General features: G+C 38.3%; 1 protein-coding gene across 10 annotated transcripts in view; it reads right to left on the bottom strand.

Moving 5' to 3' along the window:
• Positions 1-12,421: 12,421 nt before the first annotated feature.
• LOC124792094 (kinase D-interacting substrate of 220 kDa) overlaps positions 12,422-25,088 on the bottom strand; it is a 389,808-nt gene continuing 377,141 nt past the window's right edge. For 8 of the 10 annotated variants that reach the window (XM_047257915.1, XM_047257914.1, XM_047257916.1 and 5 more), the window contains one exon: positions 12,422-13,398. In XM_047257915.1, coding sequence (XP_047113871.1) covers positions 12,434-13,398 — 965 coding nt within the window. In that variant the 3' untranslated portion in view covers positions 12,422-12,433. Of the gene's footprint in view, positions 13,413-25,088 lie in introns of all 10 variants that reach the window. The other 2 variants (XM_047257918.1, XM_047257919.1) reach the window with 1 other exon arrangement.

Genomic DNA, 25,088 nt, shown 5'->3' with positions numbered 1-25,088 from the left:
ATCCTGGTATAAGTATAGATTATGGCTTTATAGTAGATGTTTTTCCTATGTTTTTTGTAATATGTTACGTATCAGATACTCCTACACATCTATCTGCTATGCTGGGCATCGTTTTTAACACCATTTGGCAAACCTTGTAGTCTGTCACAAAATATTGTAAACACCCTTCTTCCAAATTTTGTGAGGGTGATATTGTAATGGGACGCCCTCCTCTGACATTACATTTTTTTATTCCTTTTTTTTAAATATAAGTAGCTGGTACCATGATTAATCTCAATTCCTGTATAGGTGAGCATTATCGTAGTTGTTTAACTAAAAGAATTTCATATAATTTTGTACATGATGTATTATATTTCAGGCTAAAATGTATAACAAAGAAATTAATTTGGTCAATCAATAAGTACTAACAGTTAAAAATTATTCTTGTTTTAGAAGTATTTAAAATTAGAAATTCTGGCATACTTAAACTCGTATTATTAATTGCACAATCTAATGCTAATTATTATATTTATTTCTGGATTCATTTAAAAAATAATGATATGTTTTAGCAAAGACCCTTGTTTTGTTAAGAAAGTTTGTAAACACTTTTGCTTTGTAAACTCTTTTGAATATTGTGAATAGTGCAGAATGTTAGTAGTAGTGGGCACGCCTCTGATGAAAACGCACGTATTTTGCTAATCTTCTCAACAACAATGTGAATTACTGTTTTGAAATGGAGATTGTAAAGTCAGTGTGATTTTGAAGAATGGGATAAAATAAAAAGATATTCATAGCAACACACAAATCTTAATCAGTTATTCATTTATCAGGAACCCACTAAGTCACAATTTCAGCTGCAAGAATGGACCCCTTGCCATAAGACTTGGAGCCAACAATGATGAGATAATGAAGATAAGTCAAAAGTTTTCTTTTGTATTTATTATGCCTCTCAAAGCTCTTGAAAATAATGAAGAGACTAATAGAATTTTAATAGTGATGTGTGGGAAGGTAAGATTGCATATGGGAGATTTGTTTTTGTACTATGTTGAGAAGATAATGATGGTCAGTGAAGGCTTCAGTGAGGCCATCAGTATATTTTGAGAGGGACTGCTCATTATGCAGATGTGACAACCACAGGTGGCTAGGCTGCATGGAATGGACTTCTTGGTACGGAATGGGTAGCAATTGTCAAAGTGGATGTACTGCTGGTGGTTAGTACATTTGATATGGATGGAGGTAGTGATGTAGCCATGTTTGAGGTGGAGGTCAACATCTATGAAGGTGGCTTGTTAGGTTGAGTAGGAGCAGGTGAAGCAAAGGGGGGAGAAATTGTTGAGGTTCTGGAGGAATGTGAACAGGGTGTCCTCACCTTCGATCCAGATAGCAATGATGCCATCAATGAATCTTAACCAGGTGAAGGGTTTAGGGTTCCTTTAGATTCCTCTAGATGGCCCATGAATAGGTTGGCATAGGATGGTGCCAGATGGGTGCCCATAGCCGTACCTCAGATTTGTTTGTAGGTAATGCATTACCCCTCCCACAGTGGTATTCCACCATCCACCAAACCTGCACAATATACTCGTCCATCCATACACAACCCCCGCTCCCAATCCCTTAACTCATGCCTCATACCTCTGTAATAGACCTAAATGCAATACCAGTCCCACACATGCTCCCACCACCACCCACTCCATTCCATTCCGATCACTAACATCACCTATCCAAATAAAGGCAAGGCTACCTGTGAAACCAGTCATGCCAGCTGCTGTGGCTGAGAGGTTCTAGGTGCTTCAGTCTGGAACTGCACGACCACTATGGTCGCAGGTTCGAATCCTGCCTCAGGCATGGATGTGTGTGATGTCCTTAGGTTAGTTAGGTTTAAGCATTTCTAAGTTCTAGGGGACTGATGACCTCAGATGTTAAGTCCCATAGTGCTCAGAGCCATTTGAACCATTTGAAATCATGTGGTCTACAAGCTAAGCTGCAACCACTGTGCTGCATTCTATGTATGCATGACAACCAACAAGCTGTCTGTTTGCATGAATGGCCACCAACAAACTGTGGCCAAGAAAGAAGTGGACCACCCTTTTGCTGAACATACTGCCAAACATGATATCGTTCATTTCAATGACTGCTTCACAGCCTGTGCCATATGGATCCTTCCCAACAACGTGAGCTTTTCTGAATTGCACAGGTAGGAACTCTCCCTGCAATACATCCTATGTTCCCGTAACCCTCCCAGTCTCAACTTTCATTAGTCACTGTCCTTACCTATCCAGCCCCTTCCCTGTTCCCATTCCAGCACTAGACAGCCATCATTCCATCACCACAGCCAGTCTTTTTATTTCTTTTCTTTTCTGCTACTTCCCTCTTCCCCCACCCCACCTCTCCCACGCTCATCGTCTAACTTGCAGCACTTCACTGTCCACCACCCCCACCATACTATCCCTTCCCCTCCTCACCACTGCCTCCTCCTTAACCCCCGTCGCCACTCCCATCATGCACTGGTGCTGCTGCTCGCGGTGTGGTTTCAGTTGCCTGAGACTGCAGTTGTGTGTGTGTGTGTGTGTGTGTGTGTGTGTGTGTTTGTTGTTGACAAAGGCCTTAATGGCCAAAACTTTAATTGTGAGAGTCTTTTTGTTGTGCCTATCTGTGACTCAGCATCTCCGCTGTATGGTTAGTAGAAATTTTCCATCTCAAAATATTGTTAGAATATCGTCTCCTGTAATTACATCTGCATTAATTTCATACCACCATTTAATTCATTTAAAAAGAGATAACTCAAAGTCCAAAACAGACTGACTTGGGTATTTTGATTAATGTATTGCCATAAGTAGAGATTTATTCGCTGTTGTCAATTTGCTGCAGAATTTTAAAATGTATGTTGTGTTATGTGTGATGCCCTCCTTGGAGACTGAGCAACTCCACTGTATAAACTGAAGTAGCTTCCACAAGTGCCTATTACATGAAAACCATATTGTTCATCTCACTCACAGTCTGTGATTATGGATTACAGAGTACAGGTTGATGTCATGCTTCATCACTTGCAGAAAACCTTCAACACAAGTCTGTACCCTCACTTAGTAAACAAAGATGTTCAAAGTGTCTTTTTCACAAAATGCATTTTCAGTGATATTGTGTCCTCAGCTCTCTGTTGCATGTCCCTAGACTTATTCCAAGTGCCAGATCATCGAGAAAAGGTTTCAGGCAGTCATTACTATCTTTGGTCTTTGTGCCAAGTAGTGCTCCTCCATGAACCCATTCCATGTAGTTCCATTATAGAAAAACTACAACCATGTTAATATAATGTAAGTGTCTATGAGTCCCAAAACAGTCAATGCAATGGTAAGTATGATGCTGGCAATAAAACATAAGCATATGTGAGAATTTGTGAAGATAGTGTATAATAGCATGACAAATTACAAACTGCCACATTTGGTTGACGGGGGGGGGGGGGGGGGGGGGGGGGGGGGGACCGCATGGAGCCAAACTTGTGGAGTCCACAGGTTTTTTTTTTAAGATAGTTGGTGACAAAAACTTACCAGTCAGTATGCAGAGCGTGAACTCAGATCATGTATGAAATAATTATTGTCAAAACCTTAACAGTAAATGTATATTGGAAAGACAATTTAGATGCCATCCGAAGGGCAGTGTTCATTGCAGCCAACAAAAATATTGTGTTTGTCAATGCCAAACCTGAGTCTGTTTGTGAAGTTATCAGGACACATGTAATAGATCTAAGTGAACTCAAGTTAATTAACAGATGTTTTCACTGGCCACCCAATTCCACCATAATCATATATTTCAGAATCAATTAAAGAAAGTCTTTGCTCAGCAGTGCAGAAATACCCAGACCCAGCAATATTAGTTGAGGGTGACGTTAACCCACCAAGTATAGACTGGGGCATCAATGGATTCAGTTGTTAGCAATCCACTTAGAAAATAAACAAGACATCATTTAGTTCCATTATGACGTATGTAGAGGAATTATAGGCAAACTTTTAACAGACTGTAAATTTTGCTCTGGAGAAGTATGTGCAAGGAAGTGGATTGAGGACAGAAAAGACCTGTCATGGTTTAATAAAAACAACTGGAAACTGCAGAGGTAGCTGAGATGGTTGCACTCTTAGTTCAAAAGAGAACGAGCGAATGATGACAGGTGAAAGTTATTAGTAATTCATGCATCTGTAAAAAGAAAGTGTGTGAAGCATACAACAACTACCACCATCATACCTTAGCAAAAGCTCTTGCCAAGAACCTGGGAAAACTTTGATCCTACATAAAACAGCTCAGTATGTTGAAGTCTTCTACCTAGTCACTCATTGACTAGCCTGGTGTGGCAACAGCACACATCAAAAGGAAAGCCAAAGTTTTAATCTCTCATGTAATAAATGATTCACGTAGGAGAATCATAAAAACATACCATTATTTGACTGTCATACAAACTCCCATATGGAGGACATAGTAACAGGCTTCCCTAGCATAGAGAAGCAACTGAAAGAGTTGAAAACAAGTAAGTCACTAGGTCAGGATGGAATCCCAATTTTGTTTTACAGAGAGAAATCTATGGCAATGGAACATTATTAGGTTGTATTTATCACAAATCTCTCACCCAGTGTAAACTACCAGGTGACTGGAAAAGAGAGCAGGTAACCCCTGTTTATAAAAAAGCTAAAAGAATGGATCCACAAAATTACAGGCACACATCCTTAACATCAGTTTGCTTCACAGTTCTTGGACATGTTTGCAGTTCAGTTATACTAAATTTCCTTGAGATGAAAGGCTTCTGTCCATAAATCATCACTGATTTAGAAAGAATCACTTGTGTGAAACTCAGCTTGCCCTTTTCTTGCCAACCTTGGATGAAAAGCAACAAGCAGATTTAACATTCCTAGATTTCCAGAAATCATTAGACAATGTGTTCCAATGTATACTGTTAATGAAGGTATGTGCATACAGAGCAAGGTCCCAAATAAGTGAGTCCTAAATAAGTAATAGAACTCAGTACATTGTCCTCAACCATGAGTGTTCCTCAGAGGCAAGGGTATCATCAGGAGTGCCCCAGGGAAGTGAGATGAGACCGCTCTTATTCTAAGAATAAGGAACAATCTGCAGCTGATTGCTGATGATGCTGTGGTACACAGGAAAGTGTCATATTTGAATGACTGTGGAAGGATACAGGATGATTTAGATAAAATTTCTTGCTGAAGTGTTGAATGGCAGTATTCTTTAAACATAGGAAAATGTAAGTTAATGCAGACAAGCAGGAAAAACAATTCTGTAATGTGTGAATACAGCACTGGTAGTATACTGCTTGACATAGTAACATGGATCAAACACCTAGGTGTAACATTGCACAGTGATATGTAATGGAATGAGTGCATAAGGATGGTAGTAGGGAAGCTGAATGGTCAACTTCAGTTTATAGAGAGATTAAACACCTAGGTGTAACACTGCAAAGCAATATGTAATGGAATGAGCACATAAGGATGGTAGTAGGGAAGTTGGTCAACTTCAGTTTATGGAGAGAATTTTAGGAAAATGTGGTTGATCTGTACATGAGACTGCATATAGAACATTGTGTGCTTATTCTTGAGTACTGGTTGAGTGTTTGGGATCCCATCCAACTTGGTTTAAAGGAAGATATCGAGGCAATTCAGAGGCAGGCTGCTAGATTTTTTGCCAATAAAATCAATCAATAAGCGAGTTTATGGAGATGTTTGTGCACTCCAATGGGAATGCCTGGAAAGAAGAACACTATTGAGAAAATTTATAGAACTGACATTTGAGGCTGACTGAAGAATGATTCTACTGCTGTCAACATAAATTTCACGTAAGGATCACAAAGATAAATATGAAGGAATATAGATAGTCTTTTTTACCTTGCTCTGTTTGGAGCAGAACTGGAAAGGAAATAACTATACTGGTACAAGGTACCCTCTGCCATGCACCATTTGATAGCCTGTGGAACATGTGTGTAGATGTAGATGATGGGGATATTCAGGGCACAGGAATACAGGCTCAGTAAGGAGGACTCTTTTAAGACTTCCTATCTCTGTCCAAAATTTACATGAGGGTTCTTCTGTGGGCACACACTGTTTCCTAAACAGCATGTGGCACTTTCTAAAGAATTTGCCAAAGCCTCATTGCACTTAAGAAACATCACACCACACAAATAACACACCAAGGACTAATGTCACCACCTACATTTAAACAAAAAACAGACTAAGGCTGGCTTTGCTTCCTTACTTGTAAGACAAAAATGTAAATAATACCTGTGAGAGAAAGCAGTTTCTCTATTGCTACTAAAATCTGAGTCTAATGTCTCATGGTTCTACCCGCAACAGATAGGTTATTAGAAGAAAATATCATTTAAAGTAGGTAGGATAGTAAAAGATGAGGTATCATTGGACAGAAACTGTAGTATGAAGTAATATAATGACTAACTAAGGCCTTGCAGGTGTTACCTTACAAAGTTCACAAAGATTGCGATATTACATGAGGTCTATGGCATTTGGTGTCAAAAAATGTATACTCAGAAGCATTTTTGGATACAGCAATTAACCCATTTACCTCAGTTAGCCTAATATAAGCAAGAGGCCACTGACATTCCACTTCAAATCTTCTTTTTTTTCCTTTTTGATTTGCCACAAATATTTAAATATACTATTTGCTGTCACATAGAGTCCAAAGACAAATGTATATTTAAGCCTGACTTGTTCCTTTTGGTCATTTCACTAAATGTTAACACTAAGCCACTTGCTCTTAATATTACAAAAAAGCATACATCAGATAAATTAATATCAAGTCATAACAGAAAACTAAGATTTATGCAGTTGTTTCAAAATTGTTGACTAAAATCTGTCACATATGTGTTCCACCAATTTAATTGCAACTGTACATTAAAATCAAATAATCTTTCCCAAATAGATTGGTTAGCTACAACATCTGACAAAAGAGATGTGTTAATACTTACCTCAACATACTGTGGAATGTTTAGTTCAAATGAATTACTGCTACACTCCACCAAAGTTGACAAAGGGGAACAGAAAACATCTAATTTAATTCAGTCAGTATCTCATTTCACAATATTCAAACAGACACTTGTGTCTGAATTTTTCTTCAGTTCTGTATTTAATTCAATAGCATGACATGCAATGGATATATGATGAAACTAGACTTTGCAGATATGTCAGAATGTTATTTTCCTTGTATTTAATATGGTAAATTCTAATTCAGATATTTTATTATTTATTTCTAACTTTTCTTTGCAGGAATCAATAATATGTTGACCATGTTTTTGGTTAGTTGCTTGTAATTCTATTTTTAATTTATCACTTGAGTCTGACTAATTTACTGGGTTAACATTACTGCTGTCTAATTTAGTATTAAAGAAAATTTTTAACTCATCACACTGAGGTTTTCATCGGTATTCTCTTGTATTAACTGTCCCATCCTAGTATTTAATTCAGATATGGCTTTGAATATCTCCTCCATCTCACAGGTCAGTACAGGCATGCAGTAAACAAAATATACAATTTAAAATTGATCTCCTCTTGCTACCGGCTGTCACCACATATTTATAAATTTTTGTTGTTGGATACACAGGCACATTTAACTACCCGACAAGGCACAGTAACACAACAATCAACAAAAAAAACAAGCTTTGATTTAACACAGCCCACCAAAAATTGCTTGCATAGCTCGCTGCATCATAATGCTAACTGGAAATATGATCGCTGTACTCGTTAGCTGGACTGTTGTTGGTTGCTGCTGCTGATGGTGTGGCTTAGCTGGATTGTTGTTGGTTGCTGCTGCTGATGCTGTGGCTTAGCTTTGGACCTGATGAAGCAGTCATATTTCTTTGCAGCTTTCCTGAGTCACAGACTTAATAAATTCTTTTCCAATGTACCTGCTATCAATGTGATTGGCGTTTATCAAAAAAGTATTTTTTCTCATATTTCTTTATTTGTAGTGCTCCTAATTACTTGGGCAGTTCAACGTAATATTCTGCTATTGACTCAGTTGTTAGTGACAACAGCGATAATTTCTGGTAATCTTCGATTAAAAATCATAAATATAATTTCTGGTAATCTTCGATTAAAAATTGGAAATTTTCTTCAACAATTCTGTTCTCTGAGTATCACTTTTATTACTCATCAGTTTAATTTACTTCCAGCAGTATTAGATCTGGATCACTTTCACCAGAACCTCGGAGTGTATTGTTCCTCTATAGATAGGTACTGGTAGACAAAGTTTCACATTCTGGTCATAGATGGGCCAATTGGGCCTGACCGATCGCTGTGTCATCCTTTGCCAATGGTGACATTGGATGTGCTATAGAGGGGTATGTGGTCAGCACACCACTCTCCTAGTCGGTGGCGGCTTTCTTGATCTTGGAACCACCACTAATGATGTGAGTAGCTCCTTAGTTGGCTTCACACGGCTAAATCCATCCAGTACCAGTCCCCCACCAAGCAAAAATCTCTGGCAGTAACTGGAATAGAACCCAAGTCCTCTGCATGACAGTCAGCCCTGCTGACATATCAGCTGTCAGCATTGTTCCCCTTTAGTGCCAATTAATACATCCATGAGCTGTGATTAACTGATATTATTTAGCTCACCTTTTCTTTCTTGTGATCAAGGATGCTAAAAGGCTTGAACTTCTTCTGCTTTTGCAATAATGCTGGAAGTCGAGAATTCAAACAACATCCAACTGTGTAAAGGAATATGACACTTCTCAGATCTTTGTGCCTTGTATTCTTCAACTCAGTGACTACTCACATTAAACATTTCTTTAGAGGGAACTTTGCAGTATTGCTTGATTCTTGATCTCAGCATAACCGTCTGACAGTTAGAAATAAAACAACAGAGTAGTCAGCTTTTCACACATCTCTCTAGACATCCACTGTTCACAGTGACGTCATAAACAATGTCACAGTGCACTCTTTACTTGATGATGCATCCCACTTCTCCAAGCCAAGATTTCTTAAGTACAGAACAAATGCATTTCCCAGTATATATTGCAACTTGTGGTAATACTGCAACCACCATCCCACATTTAAGACGTACAGCATCCATCCATATCTGTTCACAGGCAAAATCAGTGACAAAATACTCAAAACAGCTTTCGATTTTCCACCGCAATATTAAAATCGCTGTGTTGCCTCAAGACGTATAGGCAACTGTAACTTCAATCACTGACTTATTGGAGTAAACCTTCAATGTAAGATTATATTTCCTAATAAGTAGATTATAATAAAATTTTTAATTCAGTCAATAATTTCTGGTATATGAAATACTGAAAATCAAATTTTTGTTGCTCTGGGAGCCATTAGATGGGCACCCTGAAACTAGGACTATAAGACCATTTTAGCCATTTAATGACACAGACTGTTTTAAGAGGTTGGGAGATCCAAAAGCAGTTAACACTAAGGAGATCCAGTAGTTGATCTGATGCATCACTGAGAGACCCTTCTTTGCACACACTGTTGTCATGACACTCTGATTCACACTGTAATGAAGCAAACAATTTACATTTATTGACACGTGATTGGATGCTTGCTGATGGGATAAGTGCTAACGAGACAACATTGTGTATTTATGGGAGAATTCTTTTGAGTAATTTCTAACTAAAATGTAAATAAGTGAAGTTGTGTATTCTTTCAAATTAGTATTTAATTGCACAGGCCTTGCCCATAGTTTAAAACAGTAAATGGATGAGTAGGAGAGATGGCAGAGGAACATAGTAAGACTAAAGAAACAGATACTAGACATTTGGTGGTATGTGGCCTCTGGTTGTATGCCAGGAAGATTTTGTACTGTGGCTGTCTTCTGGTAACGAAATGAGAGTGATGCCATTAAGTTTGAACCCTGCTAAGAAAACAAAGATAACTTTAGGTGCAGCCTCATGCAGAAACTAATCCTATTAGGAAACCTAACAGAGATTTTTTCTGTCATTCCTGTATTAGAGCAGGGGAAGAGCATGCCTACAGAGAACAGTTAGACTGAAAATATGGGGGAATGATTACAGGAGACACACTGAGGAAAGGGGTGTCAAACAAATATTGTGGTCAAACAAGAGGTCACTTGCTGACTATCATGTTAGGGAGCATACTCATACTTTCTGTAATGACTGTCCCTGTGAAGGATGTGCCTTTGCTTAAGTTATTCAAGTTAATTATAACTTTCAACATGTAGAAATAAACATTAAGTCACTTGATGATTCATAAAAGTGCCATTGAGACTTGCTGGAACTCCTAGACCAAATTGCCATGCCCATGCTGAGGAACACTAACTACTGCACTCAGTTTTATGGTCTGCAGGTAAGCTATCAGTACATAGCAAAATCCTGACACAATTATTATTCTTTTTTTCAATTAGAAGATGCCATGGAATTAAGTATCCCAAAACTTTTATGTAAGTATTCAGTGTTCAACCACCGTTCTTCAACAGTGATTCCAGTGACCATTTGAGTCAACCCATGCTTCATGAAGTGCCAGTGAATTACTACTTCAGCTCATCAGCTAACTCCAGAAGTAATTATGGCATCTACATCAAAAAGTATCCCATGGTGGAATGGAATTTTGTACATTCTTGTGCTCATGTGAGATTCATTAAGAATAAATGCAATATCTTTACCAGGCTTCCTATCTTCAAAATTTCTTATTCACGGCAAGCTCAGTAAGAGATTGTGTGTTGTTTCTCTCCAGTCATCTTCCAGCTCTGGAATTTATCCATCAGCACACTATTGCTTTTCAACTTTACAAAAAGGACTGACCTAGGATTCTTCATCTGCAACATGCCTATTAGCAATATTTTGGTTATTGTGCTGACGAACCACAAGTAATTTAACATGGTGACCATCATCATTAATTTTCTATGAGCCACACATGCACAGCTGTTCAATGTATTTATTGTGAATGAGCTTTTAATTACTTTTAAGCACAGACTTTTTCTATACATTTCATTCATCCCCCATAGGGAAGAAGGCAGCTGTTATACAATGTGTCTCAAATACTTTTTTCAACCATGTGGTTTAAGTTAATTCTGTTGCATCCTTATTTCTAATAGGTGTTGCCAAGGAGATCAGGGAGTTTACGTCTACCAATGGGAATTTATTTGTATGGGGTTCTTTGAGAACAGTTCTGGTGTTCACCTTGCAACCAGAGCAACCCTCCAAAGACCATGGGCTGAGCTGAAAGGGAGGTTACTAACAAATTATTATGCCATTAAAATGTAAAAACAATTCTTCTCCATTTTAATAAAATTTTATTTAATATAACTATGGTAATTTAACAATGTTGTAGTCATCTTCAACAGTATTTTTTTTTTTTTATCAGTCTTTGTGATATCACAGGGCTGACTGAGTAAGACTAATTTCAGCACTTTTGGTAATATTTGCTAAATTTTCCAACTGTTTATTAAATAAACCATGTAAAGTAGATACATTGTGAATTACTTTCCATAATATACTAATATAATGTTTATATGTGTCATAGGTATATGTTATTTGTTAATTCCTTGTTATCATTATCATAGGAGAAAAGACAAAAAAATAAATCACAGAACAAATATTTTTTTCTTGTGGATTTAAAACTAAAGGCTGGTAGCATGGGAGAGGGCAATGAACCAGACATTCTCTAAAAAGTAAGGTATATTTTTCTACTGAATCATCTTTATTATGTAGCTGCCACATATAACTGTTGTTGTACAATGTACTAAGTAATTCTCTTAATATAAAGAAAAGGAAAATGTTAGCTTAAATCAGATGATAGCGTTTAAATTTCACGCATGCAAATTATTTAAACACATCTTACTCAGTACTAGCATAACTACATGTCAACTTACAGACTTGGATGCAAACAGAAACTGGTATAAAACAAAAATAAGTAATGAATTTATGAGAAATGCACTGTCATTTATACACGCAAACATTTCATGTATATTAAAAGCATTCTGTATTTAAATGCAATAATCTAAGTCACTGAACATATAGTTGGAATGGTTGAGATTCGTACATCTAACAACTAAATTCAATAGTAATAAATGCACTCTTATGGCAAGGAATAGTTTAAATGAAACTATGATGAAAACGTAAAATTTATTAATAAATGGGCTGTGTAAAACCACTGCAGAACTTTTTAAAGAAGTGACTATTCCTCATCACGTAACTTATGATTCACATATCTGGAACCATTAATAACAGAAAATGAGTGTCATCAGAACTGCAAAAGCATATAGTCATAATACTTTAAACAAATGAACAGCAATTACAATGGGACAAAATAAATAAATTCATTATGTACATTAAACTCCTGCTAGTTGGCTGGACTGTGCTTCATGGATAAATCTGATGGCACTGTACGCATTTTTACTCAAAAGATGTCATCTCTACCTCCAGTATTGGTTTATGTCATGCACAGTTATTGCTGCCATCAGAAATCCACCGTGGTCATACAGTTGTCTCAGGGTTATTCCATGGGTCAATAGTATCAAGTGCATCTTGTCTGGGTAGTTGAATAGTTGCTCCTGTTGTAGAAGACTTACCACAATGCCGCAGATCTGCTTCTGAAGCCCCTCCTCTGCTCACAGTGACTAAGTGACAATAATTGCTTCCTGAATCTGGAGCTGCTCGGCTAAGTGAGGCAGATGACCCACGAGAAGATGGAAGGTGTTCAGACACATTTCCCAGTGCATCTAAATTGGTATTATCTGACATTACCCTTGTAGCTCCAACAAACTGAGGGGAGACAAAACTGGGGCTCAGACTAGGACTTCGGCTATCTTCCCTGTCTTCTGGAGATGGTGGTGAAGATGGACTGCTTCCACCGGAATCATCAGCACCACCAAATCCTCCATTAAAGAAGGTAGTGACACCTACTCTTGATGTTCTTGCACCTGGTGTTGATGATTCAGATACTAATGGAGTACTTTCATCATCACTCCCACCACTTCCATTTCGTATTGAGGGTGCTGGAGATATTACTGATGAGCCCCCACAAACAGATGCTGTAGATGGTGGTCCTGATACAGAGCGCAACAGTCGATCTTTGAGACGGTTGAGTTTCTCGAGACTTGATGCTGGTGTCACTAATGATGATGCTAAGCCCTGAAGTAAGGAAGGACCTCCTGTTGAAGAAGGCTGTGGAACCCTGTCCTCTGCAGAATGAGATCTGATGGCTACATAATGGCTTGGAGATGGTGGAAGTATCCGGCTCTCAGATGTCACTGGCAGTGATGATGGGCGCTGTTGGCAAGCTTGCATGTAGTTTGACTTCTGGTGTTGAATTTCCAATATGCTTGTTCCTGCTCCTTGTAAATCAGCTGTACTTCCACAAGAGCTGTTGGTGTGACTGCTTGCTTCCTGAAGAAATGCTGGAACTACTGCCACATCGCCGAGTACTGTACTGTTCAGAGCTGCAAAGAGATTCCTTGCATTGACAGAAAATGTAATTACACATACAGCAAATTTGAACTTTTGTTTTCAAAATGTAGAGCAATAAAAATAAATTTTACATTCAAGGCAAAACAATGAAAATATAATACATGCTCAGTTTATGACACCAAATAATGACTGGTGTGAAATCTTACAACCAAAGAATAAAAAGAGATCTGCAAGACATTACTGCAATATTTATCTAAATTCACCAATAAATGAGCTTAAATACACATAAGCAGTTGAGGTAACACATCCTAGCAAACCCAGAAACAACTATGAATGGAAGATCGCTCCAATCATTCATACTGATTTATAATTTTTCGTATGTGAGTTTCAGGTCCACTGACCTGAAGTTTTTCAGATGAGAAGTACATCTTGATCAAAAACAAACAGGAAGTCTTTCTAACATGGCCTTCTAGGAAGCAGTCTCTTGAAATAATTAAGTTTCACGTTAAGCTGAACAAATTAGTGTGAACCCAGAATGTAAATGCTAAATCTTCTGTCATTCATTCACTAATTGTGTTCTGTGAATGTCACAATGAAGGTGAGCCTTCTGGGATTTGGAACAACATCCACACACCTGGACCACATAAAGCCAAGTGCAAAGGAATAATATGAGATAGAATAATTACACCTGTAATAGTGGTAGTGGTGGAAGTTGAATATTTCGCCACAGAAATATTCTCATTACTGCCCGCAAATGGAAAACAATACAGGAGAATGTATGATCTAAAATGTCACACAACTGTAAAGTCATGACACATTGTGTTGCAACAATCTGCTTATGGTGATGATGTACAGGATGTCTCAAACCTTTTCACTGAGAGGGATAGCACAGTGGTTAGCACACTGGACTTGCATTCGGGAGGACGATGGTTCGAGCCTACATGCGGCCATCCTGATTTAGGTTTTCATTGGTTTCCCTAAATTGCTGGGATGGTTCCTTCAAAAGGGCATGGCCGCTTTCCTTCTCTAAACTTCCTTAATCTGAGCTTGTGCACCATCTCTAATGACTTCGTTGTCGAACGGACATTAAACACTAATCTCCTCTTCCCTCCTTTCAAACCTTTTGGGTCAAATTGAAACACGTGATTATGGATCCACAACTGATTTTATTGAGATTTGGAACCAATGGTTGGAAATGCATACTTATTGTGTATTGGACATACACAGCATAACAACCACCTAACTCACAGTAACTGCTCGAAGTGATGATCGCCAGTCTCAATGCATGCAGGGTTGAAGCCAGTTCCTCATTATGAAAAATATTCCATCTTTGACTATGCATATGCACTGAATGCAGTAATACACTTCACTACAGACACAGCAAGGGACAACAAGGGATGCAGTCTCCAACAACTTTGGCAGCACATCTTGCAGGAACACCAGGAAACTTGGACCAGTCAAATAAGGTCCTATAAGGTGATCTTGGACAGTGCCCATCCATATACTGACAGAGAATCACTGCTGGTAGCCACCGATGTGGGAGACATGTGCATTGACCTCACTCCAGACATGGCTGTTTCAACTGTTGGAAACACCATTACAGGTGAATGAGCCATCATCCCACTGTGAAAGATAATCCATCAACAGAGCAGAGCTCAAAATCTGTTGGTGCCATTGCTTGCAAATATTCTTTAGGACAGGGATGTAATACCTGTTCCACTTGCTCTCTCCACATGGTATCTTTCAAACTGTGCATTTCACAAGCAAGTTGACAGGTGCTTATTGCTAGATCTGCCACACAATCCAACATCATCTCTTCAAATTCTGGTGTTCGGACATGCCTTTGTTGGGAACTTTAGCCAGTTCTCTGTGGCGTGAATGACCCTGTCTCTTGTAAGTTGGTATTCATGGAGATAAACTTCTTCCATTTAAAACAATGTGTGTTGGGACAGCAATCTCTGCACATTCTTGCTATTTCATGGGCAATATGTCCTGTTGCACCATACATTAAATGCCTGTCTTCCAACCCTCATTATGAAAAATATTCCATCTTTGACTATGCATATGCACTGAATGCAGTAATACACTTCACTCAGACACAGCACAGCTGTCTGATGCAATGGACAACTGACGCAAGGGATAGTGGTGCATGTGCAGCACAGGTTAATGGGCTGGTGCAATGCGTGCAGTCGTCCCATGACACATGTATTATGAGCTCAGTTGGGTAAAGTATGTCTGCCAGTTGGTCGGTCAATGGTTTACACTTTTTATCAGCTGCTGCCTGTTCCACTGCACATGAGACACCTGGGATCTTCGTGAAAGTGTGTCAGTACTGCATGCACCATTGCTATACATGTACTGAGACTGGCGGTCATTGCTTTGAACAGTTACTGTGAGCTACATTGTTGTTATGTGGTCTATGGTGTGTGTCCATAACACAACAAATTTGCATTTCTGTACATTGATCCCCAATGTCAATATAATCAGTAGTGGACCCACTATCATCTGTTTCAATCTGACCCAAAAGGTTTGAGACACCCAGTGGACTACAAATCTTTCACATGCATACTGAATACTTTTTCATTTCTGGCTATCATAGACATATGATTTTGAGGTAGGTAACAACAAATGCATTTTATGATATTGTTAAAGAGAATTTGATAATACACAAGGTAATATACCAATAATTGACTTTGTAAACACGCTGAAATGAGTTTGTAGCACACAATTTGGAGAGGATGGGAGAAAAACTCTTGGATGAATATTACTGACAAATGAATCTTCCTGAAAGAAGAATGTGACAGAGAGTGAAAATGAAAAGCAAAGGGGCTTTGTTCACGCAGTTTATTGAAATCTAGGGGAAGAATGCCATATAATGTCCTCTTACCTCCTTCTCAATGTTTGAAACACACACACACAAACACACACACACACACACACACACACACACACACACACACACACACACAAAGCATTGATGACAAAATATAACTACAAATGAAAGACATCATTTTGATGTTTGTGGTTTGCACAGTTCTCATAAATTAGGATAATTCAAATCTAATAAAGCCAGTAGTTATCTAACTTTTAGTTATAACAATGCACTAAAGCCATAAAAGTTCATAAATGACATATACTATAATTATAATTCAGAAATTAATGTATGATGACTGTTTTAACACAGCTTTTGAAAGCTGGGAGTGTACAATCAATCGTATGTAACCAGATGATTAACAATAAATTATAAAAAAAATGGAACTGCAACATTAATATTAAAAACATGATATTACAGCTACTAATCAGGAACTCTGTATACAAAGTTAAACAAATGGTCACACAGATTCACATGGAACACATTGAGACAACTATTCTATTAGGCACTTTATTGACACTAACAAAAAAATTTGTATGACAGCTATTTTATCACACACTTTATTGATACTAACAAAAACATTAATGAAATATATGGACAACTAACAAACAAATACATTTTAATTGTGACAGCATCTACAGTAAAGAAGTATTAGGAACAGAGGACTACCTCATTTAGCACTGCTGTTGCTAGGTTCACTGTAGTCATGTAACTGACCAGCTCTAGAGGAGGACATCACCCAAAAGCCTAGTAACATTTTCAGCCTTCTTTATGTGCTTGTTGGCTGCTCAATACCCCAATTGTGCTACAAGTTGTTACATGTAATCTTTTCATTTTTGGTATTCGACCCACAAATTTCCATCATCATATGCATCATTTACAGTTTAGATTTACGGGATGTCATGCTTTATCATCAAAATATATTTCCCTTTGTAGTGTTCTGTGACATATTTTTGTGCAAATTTAAAAAATGCTTCTCTGTTACCTTGTCTTCATCAATAAACGCTAATAAAAAGGACAAAAAAACTTCAGACACACATTCTAAACATATGTGTGCACTGTATCTATTATATTAGTTAGATACAGAGAGGAACATCATCTGAAAGCTTGGCAATGCTTCCAGAAAAATCGTAAGCTTTTAACAACTCAAAAATTTAAAAAAAAAATTGTAGAAGTACTCTACCATGAATAAAGATGACAATGCAGTATAGACAGTAAGACAGTTAGTAACAAGAAATCACCAACAGCTAGTATTCCTCAAAGAAATTGTGTAGAGGTATAATGATTATCAGTGAAACGGCTTTAAAGAAGGGAACTATGTCCTTGAAAGACAAATTAAATTCTGCAATAAATCTATTCTTAATCATGTTCATATGTGTGGAATATTTACTTTCATTCCCTCTCATTATTTATATTCCAACAAGGACTTGCCATTGAAGAATGTTTACAAGTTTTGAGTAGCTTGAAAGAAAGCTGAAGTTTATAACCATGAGAGGCATGTTAGGTAGCGTAAAACCACTGTAAAATTCAGTAGCCATTAATCTGAGATGCTACAGTGAAGGTGCATTACTTTACGTTAAAAGATACACAGCCTCAATTGTGTGTAAAATTTGAGAACATTCCATTCATTCCCATAAACATTAATGCAAAGCTGAAAACCACACAGACATTTGGGATGTTGATAGCTATAGATTTTTTTCCCCTTTTACTCTTCTTCTTCTTCTTATTCTTCTAGTTTCTCCAACAACTACAAGAATATGTGTATTGTTAATCAGTGACTGAACTTTATGTTTCCCATGACAAATACTGATATAGTCCATATTCTGTGACAGTCCAGTCATGAACTATTCTGTTGCTAATTGTATGCAACAATGAGATACCACAGTTGTGTTGGATGAGCTTCAATGTGGGGTATTAATCGCATTAGAGGAAAATAACTGCCAAGTGTAATTAATATTAGTCAACATTTTGGCTTATACTATGTTAATAAATACTATTTGGTCTGATAGTCTTTCCCTCAGTCTAGTCTCCTGATACAAATTACACCTAAACAACCATGTACGACTATAAATATTAGGTATCATATTTTAATATGTCCTAATTGGTTTGCAAATCATTGCTGCAATCACTATTCTTAGGTTGTATGCAACAATGAGATACCATCGTTGTGTTGGATGGGCTTCAATGTGTGGTATTAGTCACATTAGAGGAAAATAACTGTCAAGTGTAATTAATATTAGTCAATATTTTGGCTTATACTATGTTAATAAATACTATTTGGTCTGACAGTCTTTCCCTCAGTCTAGTCTCCTGATATAAATTACACCTAAACGACCATGCATGACTATAAATATTAGGTATCATATTTTAACATGTCCTAATTGGTTTGCAAATCATTGCTACAATCACTATTCTTAGGTTAGCCTGATTTTCACTGTCCTTCAATTCTTGTATTTTTGGGCAAGAGCTTTTTTATTTTCATTTCCTATCATACAAGTCTCTCCACAACAAATTCAGAAGAATGATATAGTAGGAACACACTTTTTTGAGCAATCTGTTATTTCTGACACATGGTTGTGTAGTTAGTCACTGCTCTTCAAAATGCATAATTTGGGATAGGTGAATTTGTTCAATAAGCACAGAGAGATCAGATCAAATAATTTATTTTTATGATGTTGGCAAAACAGTGGTTTCAGCCTCAACACACCTGAACACTGCATAACACATTGGGGGGAGCAGTACATGTTGTACTATCATCAAGATTTTTTTCAGTGGAGTAACGTGAGGTGTGTTGTGTGCATCTTGCCAGTTGACACTGGAGAGAAATATCTATTGCAACTATGATGTAAAAAAAAGCAGTCTGATTAAGGGCAGGAGTACTAGAACATGATTGAAGAAATAACTTTAATATGTAACAATCAAAAGAATTCTTGGGCAGAAAATAGAATTCTCACTGATGCCCAGTATAAAGTTAGAAAAACTAAATCTATCACTATTGCCATTGATAATTGTCTACAGTATCATTTACAGATACTGGACTAATATCAAAATGTTACTGGTATTTTTTTTTAAGATGAATACAGTTTTTGACATCATAGACCACACAACTCTGTTGTAAAAACTTCAAACGTATGATATCAGAAGCACTGCATTAAAACAGTTCACCTTGCATTTGACAAACTGGGAGAAAAAGGTATGTATAAAACAGAAAATTACTAATAAATTAGAACACATTTCTCAGATGCTGAAAAGCAGCGAAATAGAGACTCTCAAGAATTCATTCTTGGACCAATCATGTTCCTTCTGTGTAGAAATTATCTTGATCTGAATAATGAGTCATAAGCAAATATCCTGTTTGCAGATAGCACTAGCATATTTGATAAACAAAACATGCAAAGTCAACTATATTGTAGAGACTATAATGTGACAGTTGAATAAATGAGAACTTAGACTGTCTGAGGGGTGCCAGTAAGTGCAGGAGAACAAGCCCCAGCACCCTCCTTCAGGGCAGCCCGCCTGCACCCGTGTTCTATGTGTTAGACCACTGTCAAATATCTAAAGGGGCCCCACATACTCAACATGTATTGTGCAATAATACTGAGCAGGTATTGACAGTTTGCACAATATATGGACCTAGACTGCAGAACGTTTGACAGTCAACTCTGTATATTGTGCAATATATTGTACCCTCCAAGGATGGTATTGCTTTTGAGACCAGGAGAAATTCAGTTCATTCACAAACAACTGAAAAATAAATAAACTACAAAGTATCAGGAAGGAAGTGGGCTGGAGGCTGGTTAAAGCACCTTGCTGTACTATGAGAAATGAAATTCCTGATTGTTTAAGAATTGCCATGTATCTCTTTGTCCACAAAACCAGAGCAGACTGAAGATCACGGTGTCATGACAGTTTTTGTACAACAGTTGTCACAGTATGGACAAGAGATCACATAAGCTTTTAATCGGTAATCAGTAAATAATTGTTTTATTTCTGTTGTAACTGTTGTTGCAGTACAGAAAAACATAGATAACAGCACCTGTACACAATAAATTACACACATAATTTCTGTTTGTGTTTCACAAGGCAAGGAACTGAATCACAGTGCATATGTTCCACTTCGTCAAGCACTGAGATGTTCGCTATGAAGACAACATTGTAACTTGTCTCCCCCCACCCATTTTTGTGCAGTATATTGGCACAAAATTATTGGGTAAGGATCCCTTCAGTATTTAGGCGTAACAATGAATGGCACCCACATAAAAACCACTTCATAAACAGCAAACAGAAAATATCAGTTAGAAACAACATCCTTTGCAGATGGACTGGAACCAATTGGGGAACAAAACCAGAGACATTGAGAACTTCAACCCTGGCTCTGTGTCAGTCAGCTGTACGGTATGTTTGCTTCGTTTGGTAGAGATCCAGTCATGCTAAACAAGTTGATACTTCTCTGAATGAATCACGTCAACTCATCACTGCTTGCCTGAGAACAATACCATGTAACAAAGTTTCCTCTTTAGCACAAATCACTCCACTAGATATTAGAGAGAAGCTGCATCTGTGAACGAGAGATCAAAAGCATTCTCCTCATGCATGTACCCATTACATGGACATCAACATGCCCAACAAGGACTAATGTCTAGGAGTAGTTTCCGCCATACAAGTGAACATCTAAATGAACCTCCTTAGACTGCAAGGTTAAGACTGTGGATGATAGGAAACACTCACTTCGCTGGTTCGATGCTATCAACCAAACATGCCCCCCCCCCCCCCCCCCCCCCAAATCCCAAGACACTGGTCCACATGTAAATCTTGAAACAGATTTCGTACTAGTGTCGGCAGATAAAGAGTGAGTATGTTAAAGGAGGACCTCCCCAGTTCATTTGGGTTCTGAGAGTATGGTGAACATCAAACCATGAACTGCAGCTAGTAGCTTTTGAGATGTACAGTAAAGGATTTGGTGGCAGCAACACCTAATGTCAGTGATATGGCAAAATTCTGTGCAGAAACTATTTGATATTTGTCATTAACTACCACTGTGTACTGCAATTTGTATTTTTATCATTGCTTGCTTCAGATAAGAATAAATAAACAGCCTCTAATCACTGACAGACTATTTGGTTCTTAAGAACAAGGTCTCTAGTATTCCTAGGCAAATATCATTTATTTTGTAGCTTCATCACAGATTATAATTCTGCACTAGAGGGGAACTCAAACCCATGATCTTGCCTTCTTCATTTAATTTATTTATTGCAATATTCAAGGGGGGAGGGAGGGAGGAAAAATTCCAGTGCCTCACCTAAGACCTGTCTCCTTACTGATAAACTTATAAATCAGTGAACATGTGTTGCATGGAAAAATCATCCTTGGTTCAGCATTGTAAACATAAACACAATTACAAATGCAGCAATTGAAAATCCTTGATGGAATATACATAATTTATGGCATAAAGGTAACACCTCATCAAATAGTTGAAGTGCTAATAATCGATAAGCAAACAAGGTATAACTTTGCTGCCTTATAGAGAAATCCATCTCTCTCTCTCTCTCTCTCTCTCTCTCTCTCTCTCTCACACACACACACACACACACACACACACACACACACACACACACACACACACCACTACAAATTTCAGCTGACATGTATATATGTGTGTGTGTGTGTGGGGGGGGGGGGGGGGGGGAGTGGTTTCACTCCTTAAATTTTACATGCTGTAAATATGACTACACATACTTCTACTGGCTGTTCCTGTCCCTACCCTAAAATGTGTGTAAACTCCAAAACAAGCTATCACAAGGTGTACTTCGATTCAAAAAAAAAAAAAAAAAAAAAAAAAAAAAGAGGGTGACAAAAAGAAAGGTAGAAGAGATCCAGGAATACCTTTTACAAGATCCATCCTTTGTCTCCAGTCTCCATACCAAGATACCCTAACATGCCCTTTTTATATTCTTTGTCTGCATACCTGACAATGAAATTAACTCGTCTTACATTAAAATGCTTGCCACTGTATGAACCAAAAGTCTAACAGGTTTTCTCTTAACTAAAGGTCACCAAAATTTAGGAGGACAATCATGTCTTACTCCGACTTTATCAGTGTTGAAGTGCAGCATTGTAGTATAATTATTGTAGTTACAATTTACCACTGATTGCTTATACACTGATGAGCCAAATAATACACCACCTACTTAACAGCATGTTGGTCCACATTTGGAATGCAATATAATTCTGCATGGAACAGAAGTCCTTGGTAGGTTTCCAGAGGCTTATGGCCCAAATGTCTAAGCATGTCACCCAATTCCTATAAATTATGAGTTGATGGTTTGTGGGAGTGGGTGTGGTTCCTGATCGCATCCCAGATAAGTTTCATTGTGTTCAGATCAGGCAAAATATGGTTGTCGAGACTTCAATGTGAGTTCACTTGTGCTCCTCAAACCACTATAGTATGATTTTGAATATGGGACATGAATAGTTATCCTGCTGGAAGATAGTCATCTTTGTTGGGAAAGACATCAAGCATGAAGGGATGCATGTGGTCTGCACTGACATTCCCACAGTCTACAGCTGTCCTGGTGACTTTGACTACTTGCAAAAGTCCCATGGAAGACGAGCTAAAGCCCCCAAAGCATGACATTTTCCCCCACCAGCCTGTGTCAGTGGTAGAGTGCATGTTAAAAGCAACCATTAGCCTGGATGGAGGTGTGACGACCAACAAAGGGTAACAAGAAACATGACTAATGCAACTAGGTGACAAATTTCCTTTTATTTAAGGTTCAATCTCAATAACTGTATGTCCCCTGAATTTGTAATTGACAGTGTCATTGGACCAACATTGCGATACGTAAGGGTGGTTTGTTGTGGGGCCACACGATCCCCAACGTGCACATAACAGTCTGCTCCAAAACACTTGTGTCTGCATCGGTACTGTACTCGGTCACCAGATTTGCACAGATTGCTGCTGGCTTTACAGAACAGGCAAGCCTCTGACCTCCCCATTCTGTGATGAGCCCTTTGTTGCCTGCTCATGGTTTCACCATCCTTCAACCAATTTCTGTAACAGCTGACCAACTTCACTATTTCCGAGATGCTTGTTCTCAGGCACCAGACCATCACAATCCGCCCTTTGCAAGTGTCATTTATGCCTGTGGCTTTCTCCCTAATATTGTCACAACAATGATTCCCCATTAATCTCTACTCCATTAATTTACTGTCTTTGCTGCATCACATGCCTGCTACACCACCAGGTGGCATTCGATCTCCGATGCGCAGTGATCATAATATTTTGGTTTAGTGTATATGCATTCCAGCACTGTTCATACAAATGGATATCACTTCCTCAGTAGTAGATATTTTACTGTTGTGACACAGATTGTTTTAGTACTCAAAATTTTTTTCATATATTTTTCTGAGAACTTTTTTTATAATCTTTCCAAAATTTTTAGGCTATTATTAATCATTGATTCACTTGCTGTTACTCCCAGCACACTTTATGAATATATGTTGTGGGTTCTGACAGTCATCATCGCACAGCTCAATAAGGATGGAAAAAGCCAAAAATGCAAGTAAAAGGAAATGATAGAACATCAAAGGAATATGATGCAGCGAGGTGAGACACAGCACTTATTAATCTTTGCACAGAAAAAAAAAGAATTATATAAATCTGAGAACAGAAAATTAGGAAGACGAAGAGGGAAGAGGCCCTACACTACTGAACAATAATTAGTTGTGTCCTGTTAGCATACAACTTTTTATTGAACTTCAATTGTACTCCTATGCCATAACATCACCTCAGTACCAGTGGATGAGTAATTTATTACAGAAATTCTCTTGTGCACCACTGGAAAATGTCATGTAAGAGATCCGAAATGGGAGTGATGATGCAAATTTGAATACATATCAGGTATCTTCAATCAGGAGGTCACCTCGACAATAGGCCTCATTGAAGTCCATACACAATTGCAGTCATACAATGATTTTACCTCACCTCTACTCCACAAGCAACTTCAAGGCGTGTACCATGGATTATCTAAAGTACCTCATTCCTAGTTGCATTCACAAGTAGGGTCCAAGCAGACAGATAGGATGGAGAGAGAGGGGGGGGGGGGGGGGAGGTAGTTGTCTAATTATTGGAATTTCCAATGTTAAGAGCATCCAGGACCAGAAAGAAATCCAATGTGCACTTGGTATGTCTGCCAGGGCACGTCGTACAAGATATGGACCAGGCCCTGCCTGTGGCTATTGAGCGTGCAGGGAGCACTAGACTGCAAACTGTGACTCACATAAGCAGTAATGTCTGTTGTTTCGGTTCTGAGGCCATCCTCAGTTCAAACAGGCAGTGGAAAGAAATCCAATCTGCACCTATTATATCTGCTGGGGGAGCCTCATTCAAGATATGGAGGATGCCCTATCTGTTGCTGTCAAGCATACAGGGTGCAGTGGTCTGCAAATTGTGGCTCACATTGGCACCAATGATACCTGTCACATGGGTTCTGAGGCCATCATCATTTCATACAGTTGGAGGGTAGAAGTGATAAAGACGGCTGGCTTCATCCACCAGGTGCACGCAGAGCCACAATTTCAAGACTTTTTCCAGAATTGATAGGGGTCCTTTGTTTTAGAGCCAAGTGAAGGTTATCAACCAAAGGCTCAGTCAATTCTGTGATGGTCTTGGCTGCAAATTTCTGGACCTGCAGTATGGTGTGAGGAATTGTAAGACTCCCCTTGGATACGTCAGGGGTGCACTACACAGAGGAAGCAGCTACTCAAGTAGCAGAGTACTTGTGGAGTGCACATAGTGGTTCTTTAGGCTAAGTGGTAGTTTGAGATCCTCTTATGAATGCTCACCAGTCT

This window comes from Schistocerca piceifrons, chromosome 1 (genome assembly GCF_021461385.2).
Source record: "Schistocerca piceifrons isolate TAMUIC-IGC-003096 chromosome 1, iqSchPice1.1, whole genome shotgun sequence".
In the NCBI taxonomy this organism is placed as follows: domain Eukaryota; kingdom Metazoa; phylum Arthropoda; class Insecta; order Orthoptera; family Acrididae; genus Schistocerca; species Schistocerca piceifrons.
This window is presented reverse-complemented; position numbering and strand designations above follow the sequence as displayed.